At 49.8% G+C, this 19,942-nt stretch overlaps 1 protein-coding gene across 6 annotated transcripts in view; it reads left to right on the forward strand.

Annotated features, from left to right (window-relative positions):
- Nucleotides 1-2,455: 2,455 nt before the first annotated feature.
- The window catches only part of REEP1 (receptor accessory protein 1), a 96,676-nt gene continuing 79,189 nt past the window's right edge, over nucleotides 2,456-19,942 (forward strand). For all 6 annotated transcript variants that reach the window (XM_059659264.1, XM_059659265.1, XM_059659270.1 and 3 more), the window contains exon 1: nucleotides 2,456-2,846. In XM_059659264.1, coding sequence (XP_059515247.1) covers nucleotides 2,815-2,846 — 32 coding nt within the window. In that variant the 5' untranslated portion in view covers nucleotides 2,456-2,814. The remainder of the gene's footprint in view (nucleotides 2,847-19,942) is intronic.

The following is a 19,942-nucleotide window of genomic DNA, read 5'->3' on the forward strand; positions in this document are numbered from 1 at the left end:
TATGCACAACAGAGAGGGCTTCCCAGGAGAAAGGGGAAAGGGTGCAGGCAAAAGCAGACATCAAGCACCCACAACAAACAACAGTTCATGTGAAAAGGAACGTCAAGTGAACCAGCGAATGGAGCTGTAAGAAGCGCATTGTCTAGAAGGCTGTATCTCTTTCTTGGCCTCATGTTGTCCAGCGTCAAGGACAAACTGGAGGGGGGCTCGGTGGAGAGATGCAATATGTGTAACAGTTACACTGAAAGAGATAAAGCGAAATAAAAAAGCAAGTTTCTTCTCTGTTTGTTCTTTCCCCAATCTGTCCGTTGAGGCTTTCTCTATGGAACACATTTTTTCCCCCAACCCTGAGTGACCTCTGGGGTTGGTCCCACTAACTTTCTGTTCCTCTTCAGATAACAGAAAGACCTCCAGATGCTTTAATCTCATGAATAGTCTCATTTCATGAATTTAAATGCCCAGTTCTGTGTAATAGACAAACCTGAGGATTCCATGTATAGGAGCAGGGGACATGCTCCAGGAGAGAAACAGCATGCATAGGGCTTCTCCTCCATTTTTCCACCAAGAGGATCTCTTTGGATCACAATATTCCACTCCCCAAGATTGTTAACAGCATCTTCTGACCTCTCCAGGGAATGGGGTGGGGCTGGAGGGAAGGTCCCGTTGGCTTGGTACTGTGCTGATCTGCCCAGTAGGTGTCCAAGCGTTTTCCTGTGGGATATTGTCTTAACCATATTACCTTGGGAAAGGTATGGTGAGATTAGACACAGACCAAGAGAAAGACACCGAAAGTTTTCTTATACTCACACTTCCCTGGACAGAACACCGCATGCCAAGCAGGGCCACTCGGGGTAAACACGGGTGGGTTGCAAGGAAGAGGGAGAGAGTGTAACTGTGGTTTTTGCAGGAGAAAAGGACCAGGCAGGACAAGCAGTCTGATTGGCTGGTCTGAATAATTTCCATGGGCTTTCGGGCACAGGGGCTGCCCCTGGTTGTCTGGTACCTGGTCCTGGGGTGATTAGGGAAGGTGTATAGTGGCCTGGATTTGACAACCTGATAAGAGAGGTGGTTGGGGGCGTGGACTTAATTGGCTGCCTAAGAAGGGAAACTGACCCACCTCTAGCCAGGGCCTCAAAACTGGATCAAGACAGCATTTAAACAAATATTACAGCTGGCCACTGTTGCCAAATGGTTAGAGTGCTGGCCCCGTGCACCGAGCGGTCTCAGGTTTGATTCCCGGTCAAGGGTACGTGCCTGGGTTTTAGGTTCAATCCCCTGCCCCGGTCAGGGAGTGTAGGGGAGGCAACCAGTTTAGGAGTCTCTTTTGCATCTCTTTCTCTTTTTCTCTCTCCCCCTTCCTCTCTCCCTCCCTTTCACTCTCTCTAGAAAGCAATGGGAAAATATCCTCGTGTGAGGATTAACAAAAAAAACCCCACAAAACCACACACACACACACACACACACACACACACACACACACGACAGGTATTTTATGGGTTCTTTGGAGACCCCTGTCATAGAAGATGTCCCCTTATTGTGGTACATTTCCAGCCCCCTTTAGCCAAAGCTTGAGGCTTCCTTGCCTCTGCCAGCTCTCCCCTGTGCCTCTCCTATCTGGCACTGAATTATACATCACTTGAGCATCAGCAAAGGAGAGCGGTGCTCTTAGGCAGCACCAGAGCAGGAGGTGAAGAAGGCGGCAGCAGAGCTGAGGAGCAGCGGACAAAGGTTTTCCAAGCAGAAGGGAACAATGTGCAAGGACCTACATGATAAGGGCCAGGACTAGGGTGAGGAGAGGGGCACTTGCCCCAGGGGCAAAATTTAAGGGAGTGCCATAAAACGCAGTAATCAAGATAAATAAACGTAATCTGTATTTTTAACCCCTGTACCCCCCCCCCCCCAAAAAAGAGTATGTACAGGATGCACATTTCCCCTTTTGCCTAAGGCTCCAAAATGGCTCAGCAGGACAGTGGTGCTGTGCAATAGCAGCTCTGGCTTCCTCCTGGCCAGGTTGTACCTCTGAGCAATTCCACACCAAATGCTGGGCAGCCCCCTGTGAAAGGCCTTCCTCAGGAAGTCACCTTTCAGCCGAGCCTTGGAAAAGCGGAGGTGTCTGTAGAGTATGAGCAGGGACGAGGAAACAGCACCTATGTACGTTCAAAACGTTTGAAGTAAAGAGAGCTCTGGGATGTTTGGGGAATGGGGGTGGCAGTGAGTCTGCAGGCAGTGACTGGGTCAGGTAGGGACTCAGACGTTTTCATTCGGGGAGATATGTGCCCAGATGTGGGGCAGATGGGAGGGGTGCGTGTGAGCCCCTCCTGCATCCGAGGAAGGGATGCCGGAATCCTGACCGGAGCAGGTAGACAGATTCCCAAGGTCCAGCCAGGTCCCCGCCTCCGTTTCCCCACCAGAGCACGGAGGGTGGGGCGCCAGCCAGCTCCCGGCCCAGCCAGCGGGGCCACCTCCGGGTTCCACTCCCGCGGCGGGTGCCCAGGGCGCACGGAGGAACCGCCCGAAACCGGCGGCGGGCCGGGGCGAACGGGCGGGGCGGGTCAAGCTGGTGCCCGACCCGCTCGCCACCCAATCGCCGCGGGCCCCCCGAGCCCCAGGGGCTGGGGCCGCCGCAACGTGCCGCGGCTGCGCCGACGCGCGGGCGCAGGGCAGCGGGCGAGCGCGCTCAGTCTGGCGGCGGCGGCCGTGCGCGAACGGACGTGCCTGGAGCGCCGCAGCCGCCCCGCCGCCCCGCCGCCCCGCGCCCCGCGCCCCGCGCCCGCCGCCGCCCGCCCGGGCCGCGCCGCCCGCCCGCCGCCCGCCATGGTGTCATGGATCATCTCCAGGCTGGTGGTGTAAGTGGCCTTCCTCCCCGCGCCCCTTCCTTCCCCTCCGGCTCCGCGCGCGGCCCTCGGCTGCGTCCGCCGGGCGCTGCGGCTATTAATACGCGGCGGCCGCTAATTTTAGCAGGTACAGTAGCGGCCGAGGTCGCCGGCGGGCGGGCGGGCGCAGGACGCGGCTGCTGCCCTGCCGGCCGGCCGGCTCCGGGGACCGCCGGGCGGGGCCGCGAGCGCCGGGGCGCCCTGACGCTTTGTTCCCTGGGCCGGTGGGGTTTGCGGAGGCCCCGAACGGGCGCGCCGCGGGGACACGCGGCTCTCCTTTGGGAGACGTGCTGGCCGGGGTCGCCCGTCGCCGCGCCCGCGGGCCGCCAGGCTTTTGTCAAACGAGCATGACAGGCAGAGCCCAGAGGAGCCCGGGGCGCTGCCTGCAGGGGTCCGCGCGGGGAAGGGTGGAGAGATGGAGGCGGGGCTCCCCGTGGGGTGGAAAACACTCCTTTTTAGGTTTCTCCGATGGACAGCGGCCGAGGCGAGTCCTCCGTGCCCGATCCCTCCGGCGGGGGCATCGAGAGAGGTGGGGGCGGACATCTCCAGGAATGTACGGGGAATGCCCAAGTGACAGCCACCTGGGCCGCTGCGATGACACCTCCCAGGCCCTCAGAGCAGAGTCCTCTGGGGTGAGGCCTGTGTGAAGTCGCTGGGTGTGGGCGTGGGGGTCGTTTTTCTCTGTCCAGCCCCGGAGCTGAGGAGACATTTGAAGAGCTCCTTCCCTCGTGGGTTTAGTCCCCTTTGGAGACGGACATGGCTGTCCCAGTCTTCTCTTTACCTCACTATCCTCGCCTGAGTCGGGACAGATGTTGACGCCCGCTCGATAGAACCAGGGCTGGCATGGGTGGCGGTGGGGTGGGGTGGGGGTGGGGTAGGGGGGCAGGCTGGGAGGTGTTCCTGCGGCTTTCCTTTGTCTGGACTCCCTGGATCAAGCACCATGGCTCCCTGCGTTTGGAAACATCTCCCATTTCCTGCAGTTCCTCACTGGTTTTCAAAGAAGCAGTCGGGGCAGCCTTCCGAAGTCTTTGTCAGCATTGTCTCCTGGCCACCATTCTGGGCTTTCCTACCAAAGCCAGAGAGTGTGCCTGGGCCCCCAGGTCTCTCCTTCCCTGCAGGCCCCTCCACAGCTGTTGCTACTGCTGGGGGTTTGTGCTGTACCTCGAGGTGGCATGTTAAATATTTAAGAGCTTTCTGCGGGCAGGACTGGCATGAATAATACAGGGAAGAAGCTGGCACGCCCAGCCCCACCTCACGCCTGACCAAAGCTTGCCTGGCCTCCAGGGTGGTAATTTCTCTCCTAAAGGAGTGCTGTGATCTTCATCCTTGCCAGTGGCTTCTGGGCGGCTGCAGGTGGGGCCAGAAAGTGTCAGCCAGCCTGGCTGGGCTCACTCTGTAGATACTATTGGGTGGGGAGTCTGGGCTTCTGGTCTGGGGTGTCCATGTGACTATTTCTTATTTCATTCAGGTACCCCCAACTACACAAGGCAATTGAAGGGGTGGAGAGGAAGGTCTGTTTGGGAGGGGTATGGGGACTTGCTTTTACTTTCTAAAAATACCACACTTCCCAGAGGTAGAGCTTCAGAGACCTTAAATGACTGTGAGAACTGCCCCTCAAGTCAGCCTGGGACCCTCTCAAGTGAGAGTTCGTGGGATTCGGATTGTTATTCCCACTGTTGGCTCCAGAAGGTCAGAGATATCACCTGTCCCCTCAGTCCCTCGTTCTCCATAGAAAACCCAACATGGAGTGTGTCAGTGGGGAATTAGTAAAACCACTTTAGCCCTGGCCAGTGTGCTAAGTGGTTAGAGCTCTGGCCCACGCATAGAAGGGTTTTGGGTTTGATTCTCTGTCAAGGGCACGTACCTGGGTTGTAGGTTCGATAGGAAGCAACTGATTGATGTGTCTCTCACATCGATGTTTCTCTCTCTCTATTGCTCCCTCCCTTCCACTTTCTCTAAAGATCCATGGAAAAAAATAGCCTCTATGAGCATTAACAACAACAAAAACCACTTTCATAAGCAGTAGCTGTTTCTTGTAAATAATACCTGTTCATTATAGGAAAATTAGAAAATAACTCAGCTAATGATCATTTTGAGAGGTATAATCTTCAAGATCTTTTCCTCTATGTATATACTAGAGGCCCAGTGCACAAATTTGTGCATGGGTGGCGTCCGGCCAGTCTGGTCCCAATTGGGGTGGGGCTGGGCCTGTCGGGATGAGGAGATGGTGGGAGGTTTGCCAGCTGCCAGTCCTGATCAGCCTGATCAGGGCCGGGCCAGCTGCAGGGAGGGCTGAGGGTGATTGGCTGGCGGGCCCTGCCTCCCATTGGGGTTGGGGGCTGATTGGGGTCCAGCATCCTGGGGGAGGGGCCATGGGTGGTTGGCCAGCCAGCCCTGCCCCTGATCAGGGTGGAGGGGCCGATCTGGGGTGTGGCCGGGTCGGGGGAGGAGCTGCTGGAGGTTGGCGGGCCAGCCCCGTTCCCAATTGGGGTGGGGGATGCGATCAGGGGTGGGGCTGGATGGGAGAGAAGGGAGGGTGTAGTTTGGCCCACCAGGCCCGCCCTTGATCTGGGTGGGAGAATCCTATCAGAGGCGGGCGGGCTGCGGGGAGGGGCTGCGGGAGGTGGGCCGGCCAGCCCCGCCCCCCATTGGGGTAGCGGGTGCGATCAGGGGTGGGGCTGGTCGGGAGAGAAGGGCAGGGGTCGGGGGGGATGTTGTTTGGCCCACCAGGCCTGCCCTTGATCTGGGTGGGAGAATCTGATCAGAGGCGGGCTGGCTGCGGGGAAGGGCTGTGGGAGGTGGGCCGGCGTCCCCACCCCCAATCGGGAGGTTCCCTGGCCACAGTGGGTGTCATAGCGACCGGCCATTCCCGTCGTTATGGCGTTATGGTAGCTGGCTTTTTATATATATAGATGTACATTATATTTATAATTGAAGGAAATCATGGACTTACCCTAAATTTCCCCATACTTCTTAGCAAGGAGTAGGAATACTGCATTAGGAATCACAAAACCCTTGGTTCAAATCCCAGTCCTGCTTCTTGCCAACAAATCGCAATTTACAAGAGATCCTACTTCACAGGCTAGTCCACCTGATGTTTCTGTGCAAAGATTTCAATGAAATAATATATATATATATAAATGGCCAGGCACCATGAAGAGCAGTAAATAAATGATGATTTCTTTCTTCTGCCCTGCCTGGTACCTAAGAGGATGTAAGAGTTCTGGAAGGGGCTCTGGCTGGTTTTGTTCAATGGATAGAGCATCAGCCTGTGGACTGAAAGGTACCAGGTTCGATTCTGGTCAAGGGCATGTGCCCAGGTTGGGGCTTGATCTCCAGTGGGGGGTGTGCAGGAGGCAGCTGATCAATGATTCTCATCATTGATTCTCTCTCTCTCTCCCCCTCTCCCTTCCTCTCTGAAATAAAATTTAAAAAATTAAAAAAAAAAAGACTTCTGGAAGAGGCTCTCTGACTTAATCTATTCCTGTGGTTTTCAAACTGGCTTCCCTGAGGGCCACCCAGCTTTGGGCTCCCAGCCCTGAGTCAGCACAAGCAACTCCCCTTTTGTTTTATATATTGGGATTTTAGATAAAATTGAACATGCAGAATGTATGGGTTTTACTAATAAAACCCATTGTTCCTGTCCTCCCCTCTCATCTGTAAAACTGCAGAGAGAGTGTGCCTTGCCCAAGGACACGAGGTGAGCTGGTAAAGAAACAGGCTCTGGAGTTTTGGTCCAGTACCCTCTCTGCTTCTGCCCGGCTTGACAGTGGCTCTAAAAATTGATCTCTTTCACCCTCCCACAACCTCTGGTATGGAGTCCTATAATTTTTGTTCACAAGCCGCATTTTCTGTAAGCAATTTTTTCATGGTTTTATAAGCCTCTGTCACATCAAAGAACATTTCGGGAAGACCTGGTACTATGTTCTGAGGATGGAGAGGAGTCTTCCTTCTACCAGAGGCCTCAAGACGAGCTGATGGCACCAGGGACAGCCAGCTGGTGCTGTGGATTTCGGTGTCACCATTGGCCGTGAGTGTTTTTAGGTCAGTGATTGTGGCTCATTTCCCTCTCCAACCTGTTGCCCCCTTACAAGGCTCTTTTTTGAAGTACCTAGCACCTGAGTGCACTCTACAAAGGGTGGTTGTGTTGAAGGAAATCAGAGGTCCTGGGCTAAGCAGATGAGTCTGCCGGCATCATCCCGAGGAGATGGAAGTCAATGGAAATATCCCTGGATTATTTTTCCATTGATTTTTAGAGAGAGTAGGAGAGAGGGAGGAGGGGGGGAGAGAGAAAACATCTACATGAGAGAGGCACATCGACTGGCTGCCTCCCGTATGTGCCCCAGTTCCTGCAACCATGATATGTGCTCTTGACCGGGAATTGAACCTTCGACCATTCAATCCCTGGCTGACACTCTAACCACTGAGCAAGCCAGCCAGGGCAATATTTTGTTATCTTTACAAACAACTCAAGACCTAGGCAGGAATGAATTTCAACTGGGGAGAGTAGTATGTTCATGTGCACTGGAGAGGCCACACAGAGGTTGCCCTGTGCCTTCTTGGGAGAATGCTCTGTTTTAAAGCATTTATTCTAAAGAGCAGGTATTGCCTCATTGTCTCCAGACAGAATTTTGACTGATGGCCAGAATGTTAGATCCAGAGCATCCCACCATTGCTAGGGGTTAGTGGACAAAAACTCCAGGTTGCTCCATGGGGAAAAAGAGAGTCCTACTTCAACCAATTTTCTAAATAACGGATAGGTGTGTAGAAAAAAACTTATTTCTACATTGACATTTTTTTAATGTTATTTTTTTTTAGAAATTACAGTGTGATATTTAAAATAGAATCTTAGTTTGTGGCTGAAAATTTGGCCAAGTGCTGGGACTGTGATTAAAATATGAGGTCCATGGGTCAGCGATGCACAAAGTGGGGCAGATTGGAAGGAATGTGAGTCATCCCAAGATGTTCCCCTACTGTTACAAAACAAGTGGGAAAGAAGAGAAAGACCATCAATTCTTAAACATCAGCTTGCCTTTCCTTTGGGGCCTGCTTTTAAAAAGTGGAGTGCAGAAAAATGATCCTGTTAATGGAGGGTTCAGGCTGGTTGAGGAGTTATTTCCTGGCACTGTGTTGTGATACAGGGCAGGAGCTGGGTAAATATTTAAATTGAATTGTGAGAGGAAAGATGCTGGGCTGGAAGCATTTTTGGGTTCTATCCCTAGCGCTGGTCTGACTCAACGTCAGAGACCTAAGGCCAAACTGCCCCAGGGCCCAGTTCCCCATCTGTAAGACAAGTGTTGGCTAGCACTACCTTGGAGGTCTTCTTAAGACATTAGCTTTAAGAGCAGTGCTCCTGCGGACCCCTACCCCCTCCTCCCCAGCTGGCCCAGTGCACCATGTTTATTTATAAGGAGGGGTATCCTCAAGGAAGTGAAAAATACCAGCTTAGGTTTCGCTGCTGTTCTGCTGCCTCGTCCTTTGTTTAGGGACCCCGCCTGCCTATTGAGAAGTAGCTTTTACGTACTTCTTCCAGCGGTGTCTTATTTGAAGGTTAGCTGAAGAGTGAGGGTCTCACCTCAATCCTCCCCCTCCTGCTGAAGTGGGAACCATCTTCTTTGGGGTGTTTATTATGTGGTGGGAGGAAGAGCACTTGAGAAGAATGAGCGAAAGGTGTCAGGCCCTCGGGAGCCACCTAGTGAGTCTGTCACTTTGTGTTGTATTTGTGTGTTTTCCTAGGGCAGTTGGTCGGCAAACTGTGGCTCAGCAAACTGTGGCTCGCGAGCCACATGCGGCTCTTTGGCCCCTTGAGTATGGCTCTTCCACAAAATACCGACTTCTGCGCATGGGCCACAAAGTTTCAATTGCACTGTACGTGTGCGCCCACACGTGGTATTTTGTGGAAGAGCCACACTCAAGGGGCCAAAGAGCCGCATGTGACTTGTGAGCCGCAGTTTGCCAACCACTGTCCTAGGGGTTTCAAGGGGCTGGGACAAGGGAAGACTTGGCCATGTAGTAGTCACTGTATATGGAGGCACCAAGGATGAGCCACACACATGCCCATCCGGTTACCAGGATTCTTGGAGTCTGTGGGAATTTTCCTGAGAACCAACAAGAGCTAAGGGCCTTTGTAGTGGGTCTATGGGGATGTTTTCTTTTCATTTCTGGGCATGGGAAGGCCCTGATGAAATGGAAGATGGGTAGTTATATACATACTAGAGGCCCGGTGCATGGATTCGTGCACCAGTGGGGTCCCTCGGCCTGGCCTGTGGGGATCTGGTCGAAAACTGGCAGTCCGATATCCCCCCAAGGGGTCCCGGATTGTGAGAGGGCGCAGGCCAGGCCGAGGGACCCCACTGGTGCACGATCAAGGCAGGGAAGGGACCACGGGAGGGCTCCAGGGCGTGTCCAGCCCATCTCGTCCAGTCCCAATCGGCTGGACCCGAGCAGCAAGCTAACCTACCGGTTGGAGTGTCTATCCCAGGGGTAGGCAAACTTTTTGACTCGAGGGCCACAATGCGTTCTTAAACTGGACCAGAGGGCCGGAACAAAAGCATGGATGGAGTGTTTGTGTGAACTAATATAAATTCAAAGTAAACATTATTACATAAAAGGGTACGGTCTTTTTTTTTTTTTTAGTTTTATTCATTTCAAACGGGCTGAATCTGGCCCGCGGGCTGTAGTTTGCCCACGGCTGGTCTGTCCCCTCATGGTCAGTGCACGTCATAGCAACTGGTCAAATAGTCGAACGGTTGGACACTTAGTATTAGGCTTCTGTATATACAGATAGCTTGTCCTGAACTTTCACATCTCATCTGTCTTCACACAGAAGCACATTGTTTTCCCTTTTGGTTTTTCAGTCATACCCAGGGGCTTCCCTGGGATTATAGAGAAAAAATAAATACAGATAAAGAACCAAATACCTGGCACACAATGAGGGTGTGTGAAGGAATCTTGACAAGTAATCTGGTAAAATAGATCTTCAAGCATGGAGTGCCTACCTAGACCAGGGATGGCAAGTGAGTTTCATCTCTCATGATTGGGAGGAGGCTGCCTCAGACACAGGAAGCTGGGTTGGGCTCTCTAGGGAATGAATCCCTTGAGTGATTCATGTAGGCAAGATGGCCATGGGGGTACACATGTTGGTTCAGTATTTGCTCTCCCAGACTTAGCCTGCTCCCAGTCAGAGAAGGTCTGTGCTCTGGCAGAGTTCTCTGCACTCCCCTAAATTGGTAAACAGAGAGCAGCTTCCTTTACCTGAGCTAACACCTCCTCCTGACTTTCGCTCCCACCAGGCCTTGTTTCGTCACCTGGCAGCTCTAAGCCAAAGGTGCCTCCTTGATGCCAGCACAGGGAGCTGTCCAGCCTAGGGCCTCTCGTCTGCCTCTTTTAGGGCAATCCCGCACATACCACATTTTCCCGTTGCCTTTCACCATCACAGCTCAAAGTCTTCTTGGCTTTGTCTTGTGTAGTAACGCATTCACATCCTTTCTACCTCCTTGTCTGGGTCCTCAGATGGTACTTTGGGCTTCAAAATGAGTTTCCCATTTCCTTCTGGTAACATACCCCATCCTGCCTCCTGCCACTCAGCCAAAGGAGTGGGCACATGACCCAGGCCTGGCTACACATTTCTCTGGGCACAGAGGTTGGTCCAGAGGTGGATATGTGGCCCAGACTGAGTCACTAGATCTGTTTTGATTTGAAGCTGGGAGAGGATAGCTTTGCCTACAGAGCCAAGAACTGGGAAGATGTGAAGGTGGGGTTGCTGGTGGCTAAATACCCTGGTACATGGTGAAGGCCTGTAGACAAAAGGGATGAGTCTGACAAAGCAGAGATAAACAGATGAGAGATGGGCAGAGGGAGAAGAAAGCTGGCACAAGTCTTGATTCTAGCTACTCAGGCCCCATTTCCTGCCACTTCTCCTTTGATGCCTTGAGCTATTCCATATTCTAGAAGGAAAGCCTTGAGTAGTGCTTATGTTATTAAATATGTATTATAATGGTGAGGATGTACTGGGTTATGCTGCAGTAACAACTCCCAAATCCCAGTGACTGAAGACAGAAAAGGTTTATTTCATTTTGTTGTTGTTAAATATATTTTTATTGATTTCAGAGAGGAAGAGGGAGGGAGAAGAGATAGAAACATCAAATGATGAGAGAGAATCATTGATTGACTGCCTCCTGCATGCCCCCTGCACTGAGGATCAAGCCTGCAATCTGGGCATGTTCCCTAACCAGGAATCGAACCATGACCTCCTGGTTCATGGGTCAACACTCAACCACTGAGCCATACTAGCTGAGCCAAAGGTTTTTTCCTTGCTTTACCTGCCTGCTCACTGTGGTTCGACAGAGGCACTCTGCCCATTGTAATCCTTAAAGTCCCAGGCTGACTGCATCTCCTCTGTCGTAGGGTGCTATCATTGACCCACAAGGCAGCAGGATTCACTGGGATAGAGAAAGAAAAATGGGAATCATGCACTGTCTCTTGAGTACTCTAACTAGGAGAGACACATGTCATTTCTCACATTTCATTGGCCAAAGAAAATCATATGGCCAAGCCTGGATTAACGTGATTGGATAATTACAGTTTTACTAAACATCTGTGACCAGCCCTAGTGACCACCATATATGTTGAATGGATGAATCCTAGCCAGCTTTTCAAATCTCTGAATGTCTTTTTCTGTTGCTAAAGTTGGTATAAAATGGGATTTCCCCTCTTGCAACTGGGAAAGTCCTAACACACTCCTTTACCTTTTTACTTTACAAAAATCTCACCCCCCCTTTGACCCCTTGTCTTTATTCTCTTTGTGAGTTTAAAAAGGTTTTACTTTTGCCCCGGCTGGTTTGGCTCAGTGGATAGAGCGTCTGCCTGCGGACTGAAGGGTCCCGGGTTTGATTCCAGTCAAGGGCACATGGCTGGGTTGTGGACCTGATTCCCTGTAGGGAGCGTGCAGAAGACAGCCAATCAATGATCCTCTCATCATTGATGTTTCTATCTCTCCCTCTTGCTTTCTCTCTTAAATCAATAAAAAATTTGTGTTAAAAAAGAGGTCTTACTTTTGAGGAGAAATTAGCTGTTGTAAAGAACTGGTGCTGTTCATGGCTCAGCCCTCGAAGGTGCCCTGGGATGTTCATTGTGCTCTATGTGTTTGTCTGATCTGTCTTTCTCCATGGAGCCTTGAGCCCCTAACTGAAGACTGATTTCTGTCCTCTGGGTCTCCCAAGTGGCCCATTCACATTGTACCTTCTGAGTGGTAGTTTGTGCATTTTACCTCCCTTTAAGGACCACATCTGTTTCTTTGTCTCCCTTGCAGTTCTTCAGGTGTAGTAGGTGCCCACTCAGTACACATGGGGTCACGAATGAGTCAGGACCTTGCTACTCAAATTGTAGCCTGCATACCAGCAACACCGGCATCACCAGCATCTAGCCAGGAATGCAGAGCCCCAGGTCCCACTTGTGACCTACAAATCCCTATGAAGCTTGAGAAGTGCTCAGTCAGGGACCACATCGCCCCAGTGAAATGAAAAGACATAGACTTGCCTAAGGTTCCCATTATTAGCTGTAGAGCCTCTCTGTTCTGAGAGATCCCAACCCTCATTTTTTATGAGTTATGAACGGCGTAATTGGACTCCCCCAACCCATTGTCCAACCAAGAGCCTTTCACAGATGGGCTGCCTAATTGTGATCTGCGTAAGATTTTTGAGTTTTGACTGTCGAGGTAAAACCTGTCAGACAGCATATTGAACTGAGAGACACTGTGAAACAGTCAGCTGATGCTGGGACGCCCAGTGGATTTACAGAAACGTGAAAGGACTTTTACTCCTGAGAGCGTGAGGCTGAGAACCAGTGGTCCCCGTGTGTCCATCTGAGGAAGTCTCAGTATTCAGCCGGCTGTGGCCCTCTTCAGGCCAGGCCCTGTAAGCTGTGGAATTCAGTCTTACCCGTGAGTCCACCGAGCTCCACCTCAAAATCCTCCCTGTCCAATCAGCTCCCACCTCCACTACCACCACCCTGTTCCACCCCCAAATGATTGCTCTCTGCACCATTTCAGAACCCTCCTAATTGTTCTCCCTGCGCCTACTCCTGTGCCTCCAGTGGTTTGTTTACAATGTAAAATAAATCATGTCTTTCGCCTGCTATATAAAAGCTGTCCAGAGACTTTGAGTCACACTAAGAGTAAAATTCAAACTCCTTACCATCCTCAACAAGATCGAGCAAGGCCTGGCCCCTGCCCCTGCCCTGACTTCACTTTATATTGCTCTCCCCTCCCTCACTCGGAGCATCCTCCTCATTGTTCCCAGAATATGACCAGCTTGTTTTCTCTGCTGGAACACACTCCCCTCTCCCTCTTTCCTTGTGGGTCTCTGCTCACGTGTCACCTCTGCAGGAGGGGCCTTTTCTGACCACCTTCTCCAAAATACACCCCCCCCCCCCCCGCACTCTGGCCTCTCACCACTCCCTGAAACAATGCTTTTTAATTCACTTGCTTACTTGTTTGTAGAGACTTGATCCTGTTCACAGCTGTTTTCTCAGTGCCTCGAGCAGTTCTAAGTTCATAGTAGGTGTTTAAAAATTTTTTGTGGAATGAATGATAACTTAGTATTCCCTTTGGGGTTGGAAGATTTTTTTAAAACAATAAATTTGTAGAAACTTGATTTGTGACCATGGCAAATAACCTAACATCTGTAAGCCTCAATTTTCTCATCTGTAAAATGAAAGATTTGATTTCCATTTCTGACAATATAGTCTGAAAGCTCTCCCATAATAAAATGGAATTTTAAAATCTCAAATTTTTTAAAAAAATATTTTATTGGTTTTTTTACAGAAAGGAAGGGTGAGGGACAGAGAGCCAGAAACATTGATCAGCTGCCTCCTGCACGCCCCCCACTGGGGACATGCCCGCAACCAAGGTACATGCCCCTGACCGGAATCGAACCCGGGACCCCTCAGTCCGCAGGCCGACGCTCCATCCACGGAGCCAAACCGGTTAGGGCAAAATCTCAAATTTTTGAGTAAAATATAACAGCAATCCCCTTAAAATGTGTAGCTGAGCATCCTATCTAATAAAAGAGAAACATGATAATTAGCGTACAACCGCTACCCTTCCCATTGGCTAATCAGGGCGATATGTGTATTAACTGCCAGCCAAGATGGTGGTCGGCAGCCAGGCAGCTTAAACTGAACATGAGGCTTGCTTGCTTCAGTGATGGAGGACTCAAACGTTCCCTGCCTGCCTTGCCAGCCTCTGAGCCTGCAGTTTGAAACATTGTAACAAATATAGAAGCTAAACAAAACCCCAGAAACCTGCTTTCAGAGCTGGAGTTTTAATTGTTTCGATTATAGAACCGAAACAAACCAGATACCTGCTTTCAGCAGCTGAGGCCTCAGAGCTGGAGCCAAGCCTCAGAGCTAAAGCTGGCCCAGAATAAAAAAAGAAAAAGAAAAAAAGGAGCGGTTGGGAGCTTCCGTCACCCGCCAGCCTGAAAACAGCCCTCAGGCCCTCACCCAGACTGGTCAGGGACCCCCACCCTGAAGGGTGTGTGACCAGCTGCAAACAGCCATCATCCCCTCACCCAGGCTGGCCAGGCACCCCAGTGGGGACCCCCACCCTGATCCAGGACACCCTTCAGGGCAAACCAGCCAGCCCCCACCCATGCACCAGGCCTCTATTCTATATAGTAAACAGGTAATATGCCTCCCAGAACCAGGATCAGCGGAGCCGCGAGGCCTCCTGGCACTGGGATCAGCGTGACAGGGGGCAGCGCCCAAACCCCCTGATCGGCCCTGCTCTGTGCCTGATAGAGGGGAGCTCCCCAACCCCCTGATCACCCTGCGGCTCTGTGTGACAGGGTGCGGCGCTCCAACCCCCCCACCCCATGGGCCCTGCTCTGTGTGTGACAGGGTAGAGCCATAACCTCCCCATCGGCCCTGCCCTGAGTGTGAGAGTGGCGGCGCCCCAACCCCCTGATCAGCCCTGCTCTGTGGGTGATAGAGAGTGGCGCCCCAACCCCCGCCCCCCCCCCCACGGGCCCTGCTCTGTGTGTGATGGGGTAGAGCCATAACCTCCCCATCGGCCCTGCCCTGAGTGTGACAGTGGCGCCGCCCCAACCCCCTGATCGGCCCTGCTCTGTGTGTGACAGGGGGCGGTGCCCCAACTCCCCTATCGGCCCTACTGTTAGTGACAGGGGGGAGCTCCTCAACCCCCTGATGGGCCCTGCTCTGTGCATGACAGGGAGGAGCTCCCCAACCCCCTGATGGGCCCTGCTCTGTGCGTGACAGGGGAAGCTCCCCAACCCCCTGATGGGCCCTGCTCTGTGCATGACAGGGGGGAGCTCCCCAACCCCCTGATGGGCCCTGCTCTGTGTGTGACAGGGGTTAGCTCTCCAACCCCCTGATCGACCCTGCTCTGTGCGTGACAGGGGGGAGGTCCCCAACCCCCTGATGGGCCCTGCTCTGTGTGTGACGGGGTGGCGCCACAACCTCCCCATCGACCCTGCCTTGAGTGTGACAGAGGGCGGTGCCCCAACCCCCCAATCGGCCCTACCCTGAGCATGACTGAGGGTGGCATCACAACCTCCCGATCCGCCCTGCTCTGTGCATGACAGGGGGCGGCGCCAGAACTCCCCAATCAGCTCTGCTCTCAGCCCGACCAGGGGCTGCACCTAGGGATTAGGCCTGCCCTCTGCCACCCAGGAGCAGGCCTAATCCAGCAGGTCGTTATCTCCCGAGGGGTCCCAGACTGTGAGAGGGCACAGGCCGGGCTGAGAGACCCCTCCCTCCCCCCCGAGTGCACAAATTTTTGTGCACCGGGCCTCTAGTTTAACTATAAGAGAATTTGCCAGAAGACAAAACAGAGATGGAATCATTTTGCAAGGATGTAAACTAGTGCTGTGGCAGCTGCCTACCAGACTACCCTGAATTTTAGCTAAAACAAAGCCATTTTGTTATCATCTCCCCTGGTTCCACGGGTCAGGAATTTGGACAGGATACAGCGCACAAAACTCATCTCTGTTCCGGGATGTCTGGGCCCCAACTAGGATGCGGCAAACGGCAGCGGCAGGCTGGGCATGGCTTTCTTGTCATGTGTTCCAGGGCTATCCCTATGGTCTTTCCATGTGATTTCCTCAGCTTTGAGGCCTCAGGATAGTGGTGTCTCAGGGCTCCAAGAGTGAGTGTCCGAAAGCATCACTAGAAACTGCAAGACTTTTTATGGCCAAGCAGGTCACTAAGGCCATCTGAGACCTGAGAGGAAGGAGACCCCTCTAGCCAATGGGAGGGCTAGCAAATAATTTGCAGCCATCTTTAGAATACCAAGCTGGAGAATAAGCCTTTAAAATGAAAAAGGTAAGTAAAGGAAATAACTGAAAATATAAGATGACTGTAGATCCTGGGGTGGACTGGGCATTAGGAAAAGAAGCAATTCTAAAAGTAGAAAATAAAGTATTGAAATTAAAATCCCACTGGGTAGTTTAAAATGATGAGGGATTGAACACGAGGGGATGATGTGTCCCATGCTGCATCTGGAAGCTAGAAGGGATCTTAGCGATCTCGGGCTGTTGTTTGACAGATAAGGAAGACAGGACCAGAGAGGAGGTCATTCATCAAGGTCACTAGCCTGATGGGCTAGGCCAGTGGTTGGCAAACTCATTAGTCAACAGAGCCAAATATCAACAGTACTTCTTCAAAATAGACTCGCCCAGGCCGAAAACCGACTTCTGCGCATGGGCCCCGGAGTTTCATTCGCACTGTACGCTCGCCCACACGTGCTATTTTGTGGAAGAGCCACACTCAGGGGGCCAAAGAGCCATGTGTGGCTCGCGAGCTGCAGTTTGCCGACCACTGGGCTAGGCCAAGACTTGAGGCCAAGTCTCCAGTTTCTGAAAGTGTTAGGATGTGGAAGAAAGAGGAGCTTTGCTTATGTGGTTAAAGGGTTGGGCTAGGATGAGTGGGTGTCTAGAAGACAAATTTTTGGCTTGATAGAAGGAAAAGGTTTCCAGTATTTGATGCTAATGTGAGGCAATGAGCTCCTGGCTTCAAACCCTAAGACCTTCCAATTCTAGGCTCATTATTTTAATCTCTTCCCTCATAGCGGTTGAAGAAGAGAGGGCAGAGGTATTGGAAAGTTTCTCTTTTTCAGTGGGTAGGCCTTCCATCTTGTTCAAGATCAATTGATTTCGTTTATTTATTCACTGTCCACTTATTGACCATTTGCTTTGTGCCAGGTACTACACTGGGCACCAGGGGTGTAAAGATGAATGAGTTTCAGTTACATCTTTGAGAAGTTTATTAGGTTACATAGCCAGCCAGTGGGGAACTTGGACTTGAAGTCAGGGTTTTCCTGCCTGGCCAGTGCTCTTTCCACTGGGTGAGTATTTTGTGGGTGTGTGTGAAGGACTTCCCTGGCTTAAACATGGTATTTATCTCTATTTAGGCCTTCTTTAATGATTTTAATAAAATGTTGTCAATTTGCTGTAAATTTCTTGTGCATTATGTTAGACTTGATATTTGTTGGTGCTATTATATTTAGGATCTTACTAAAAATTTTAGAAGAATGCAATCTTGCCAAATTGTAGATTCTTTTGGGCTTTCAAAGAGTTATGTCATTGGAGAATAGCATAGTGTTGTGTCTTTCTGATAACTATTCCTTTTGCCCCCTTACCCTTATTGTCCTGGTTATGATCTCTAGTGTAAAATGACTACAAGTGGCAAAGGCAGACATTCTTGCCTTATTCCCGATTTAAAAAGGAATGCTTCAACATTTTCCCATAAAGTGTTGTGCTTGCAGTAGGATTTTCAGAAATGTTCTTTATCACTCTAAGTTTTCTTCTCTTCCTAATCTGCTAAGAGTTTTTATAATGAATGATGCTATAATTTATCTAATGCCTCCATTGAGATGATAACCTCTTTTTTGGCCTTTAAATTTATTAAGTGGCAAATTGTATTCGTTTACCATTAACTAACTTTGCTTTCCTGGAGAAACCTAATGTGGTCATATAATTAGGTTTATTTTTGTTATTGTTGGAACAATTCTATATTCAATTTGTTAACTTTTTTTAAGCTATGTTTGAGAGGGGTATTGGCTGTATTGTCTTAGCCTGGTTTTTGTATAAAGATTATGCTTGTCTCTTAAGCTAAGATGGGGTATATCCTCTTATCCTGTACTCTGGAATAGTTTGTTTAAGATGGGATATATTTCTTGCATGTAAAATAGATTAATTTGTCAGTAAAATCATCAGATCCAGGTGCTTTCTCTGTGGCAAGATTTTGATTTCTTTAATGGTTATACTAGTTTATTTGATTTATTTAATGGTGATACTAGTATATTTTCTGTTTTCTTCAGTCAATATTAGCTTAGGAGTTCATTTATTTTGGTAATTTTCCAAATTTGTTGGGTTCCCCATTAAATTGTTTACATATAAGTACACAGTTTTTATACTAATGATTCGTGTTTAAAAGTCTTGTAAAGTTAATGTCTTTCACTCAGATGTATCAAATGTCAGTGGAAGACCAGTGTGACTTCATTAGATGCTTAGTGTATTGATTGATCGATTGCTTTTTTTAGAGACAGGGGAGGGAGGGGGCAGGGAGAGACAGAGGCAGGGGGCGAGGGGGGGGGGAGAAGAGAGAGAGAGAGAGAGAGAGAGAGAGAGAGAGAGAGAGAGAGATTGATTTGTTGTCCCACTTATTTATGCATTCATTGGTTGATTCTTGTATGTGCCCTGACTGGGGATTGATCCTGAAACCTTGGCATATCAGGACAATACTCTAACAAACTGAGCTATCCATCAGGGCCTGTTTAGAGTATTTAAAATGTGTAAATTTGTACTTTGAACTGTCGTTTAATAATGTAAAATGGCATCACTTAAAAAATTTGCTGATAGCTTTAACATCGCGTTTGTACCCCATTCCTTTTTTCCTCTTTTTGTAGCCCTCTCATTAGATATATGTTAGATGTTCTTACTCTGTCTTCCATATCTCTTCATTTCTTATTTCTGATTCCTTTTTCTGTTTCTACTGTAAAATATTCATAACTTTCATGTTTGCCTTCTTAGCCATATCTAATCAGCTGCTGAAAATAGTCATTGGTTTTAAAATTCCAATGATATTTTGGAAATTTTATTTAGTTCTGTTTTAAAACCAGCCATATTTTGTGGTCTCTATTCCTTCTACATAGTTTATTTTACTTTTAAAAATATTTTTTATTGATTTCTGAGAGGGAGAGTGAGATAGAAGCATCAATGATGAGAGAGAATCATTGACGGCCATACCACCCTGAACGCGCCCGATCTCGTCTGATCTCGGAAGCTAAGCAGGGTCGGGCCTGGTTAGTACTTGGATGGGAGAGAGAATCATTGATCGGCTGCCTCCTGCACGCCCCACACTGGGGATCGAGCCCACCACCAGGGCATATGCCCTGACTGGGAATTGAACCGGGTTCAGGGGTCGACACTCAACCACTGAGCCATGCTGGCCAGACTCCTTCTATATATTTTAAATTAACTTTTATTCCTTTAACATATTAAACATTTATTTTATATTCCGAGTCTGATAATTCTAGTATCTAAACTCTTTTTGAAGGTCTAAATCAGGGGTCCTCAAACTTTTTAAACAGGGGGCCAGTTCACTGTCCCTCAGACCGTTGGAGGGCCGGACTATAGTTTAAAAAAAAAACTATGAACAAATTCCTATGCGCACTGCACATATCTTATTTTGAAGTAAAAAAAAAAACACGGGAACAAATACAATATTTGTATTTGCATGTGGCCCGCGGGCCGTAGTTTGAGGACCCCTGGTCTAAATCAGTGGTCTCTTTCTTCTGTTGCTGTCAATCAAGGTATATTTTATGCTTTCCAATTTAAAGATTATATTCTTATTTATTTATTTATTTATTTATTTATTTATTTATTTATTTATTTTACAATGAACTTATATTCTTTGAGACCTGGGGTAAAGATAGATTCCTTCAGAGATTTACATTGGCTTCTGCTGGGTGTCTAGAGGCACTAGTAACACTAGACTACTAGAAAGTAATCATTGATCGGCTGCCTCTTGCACGCCCCCTACTGGGGATT

Source organism: Myotis daubentonii, chromosome 12 (assembly GCF_963259705.1).
Source record: "Myotis daubentonii chromosome 12, mMyoDau2.1, whole genome shotgun sequence".
Taxonomy (NCBI): Eukaryota; Metazoa; Chordata; class Mammalia; order Chiroptera; family Vespertilionidae; genus Myotis; species Myotis daubentonii.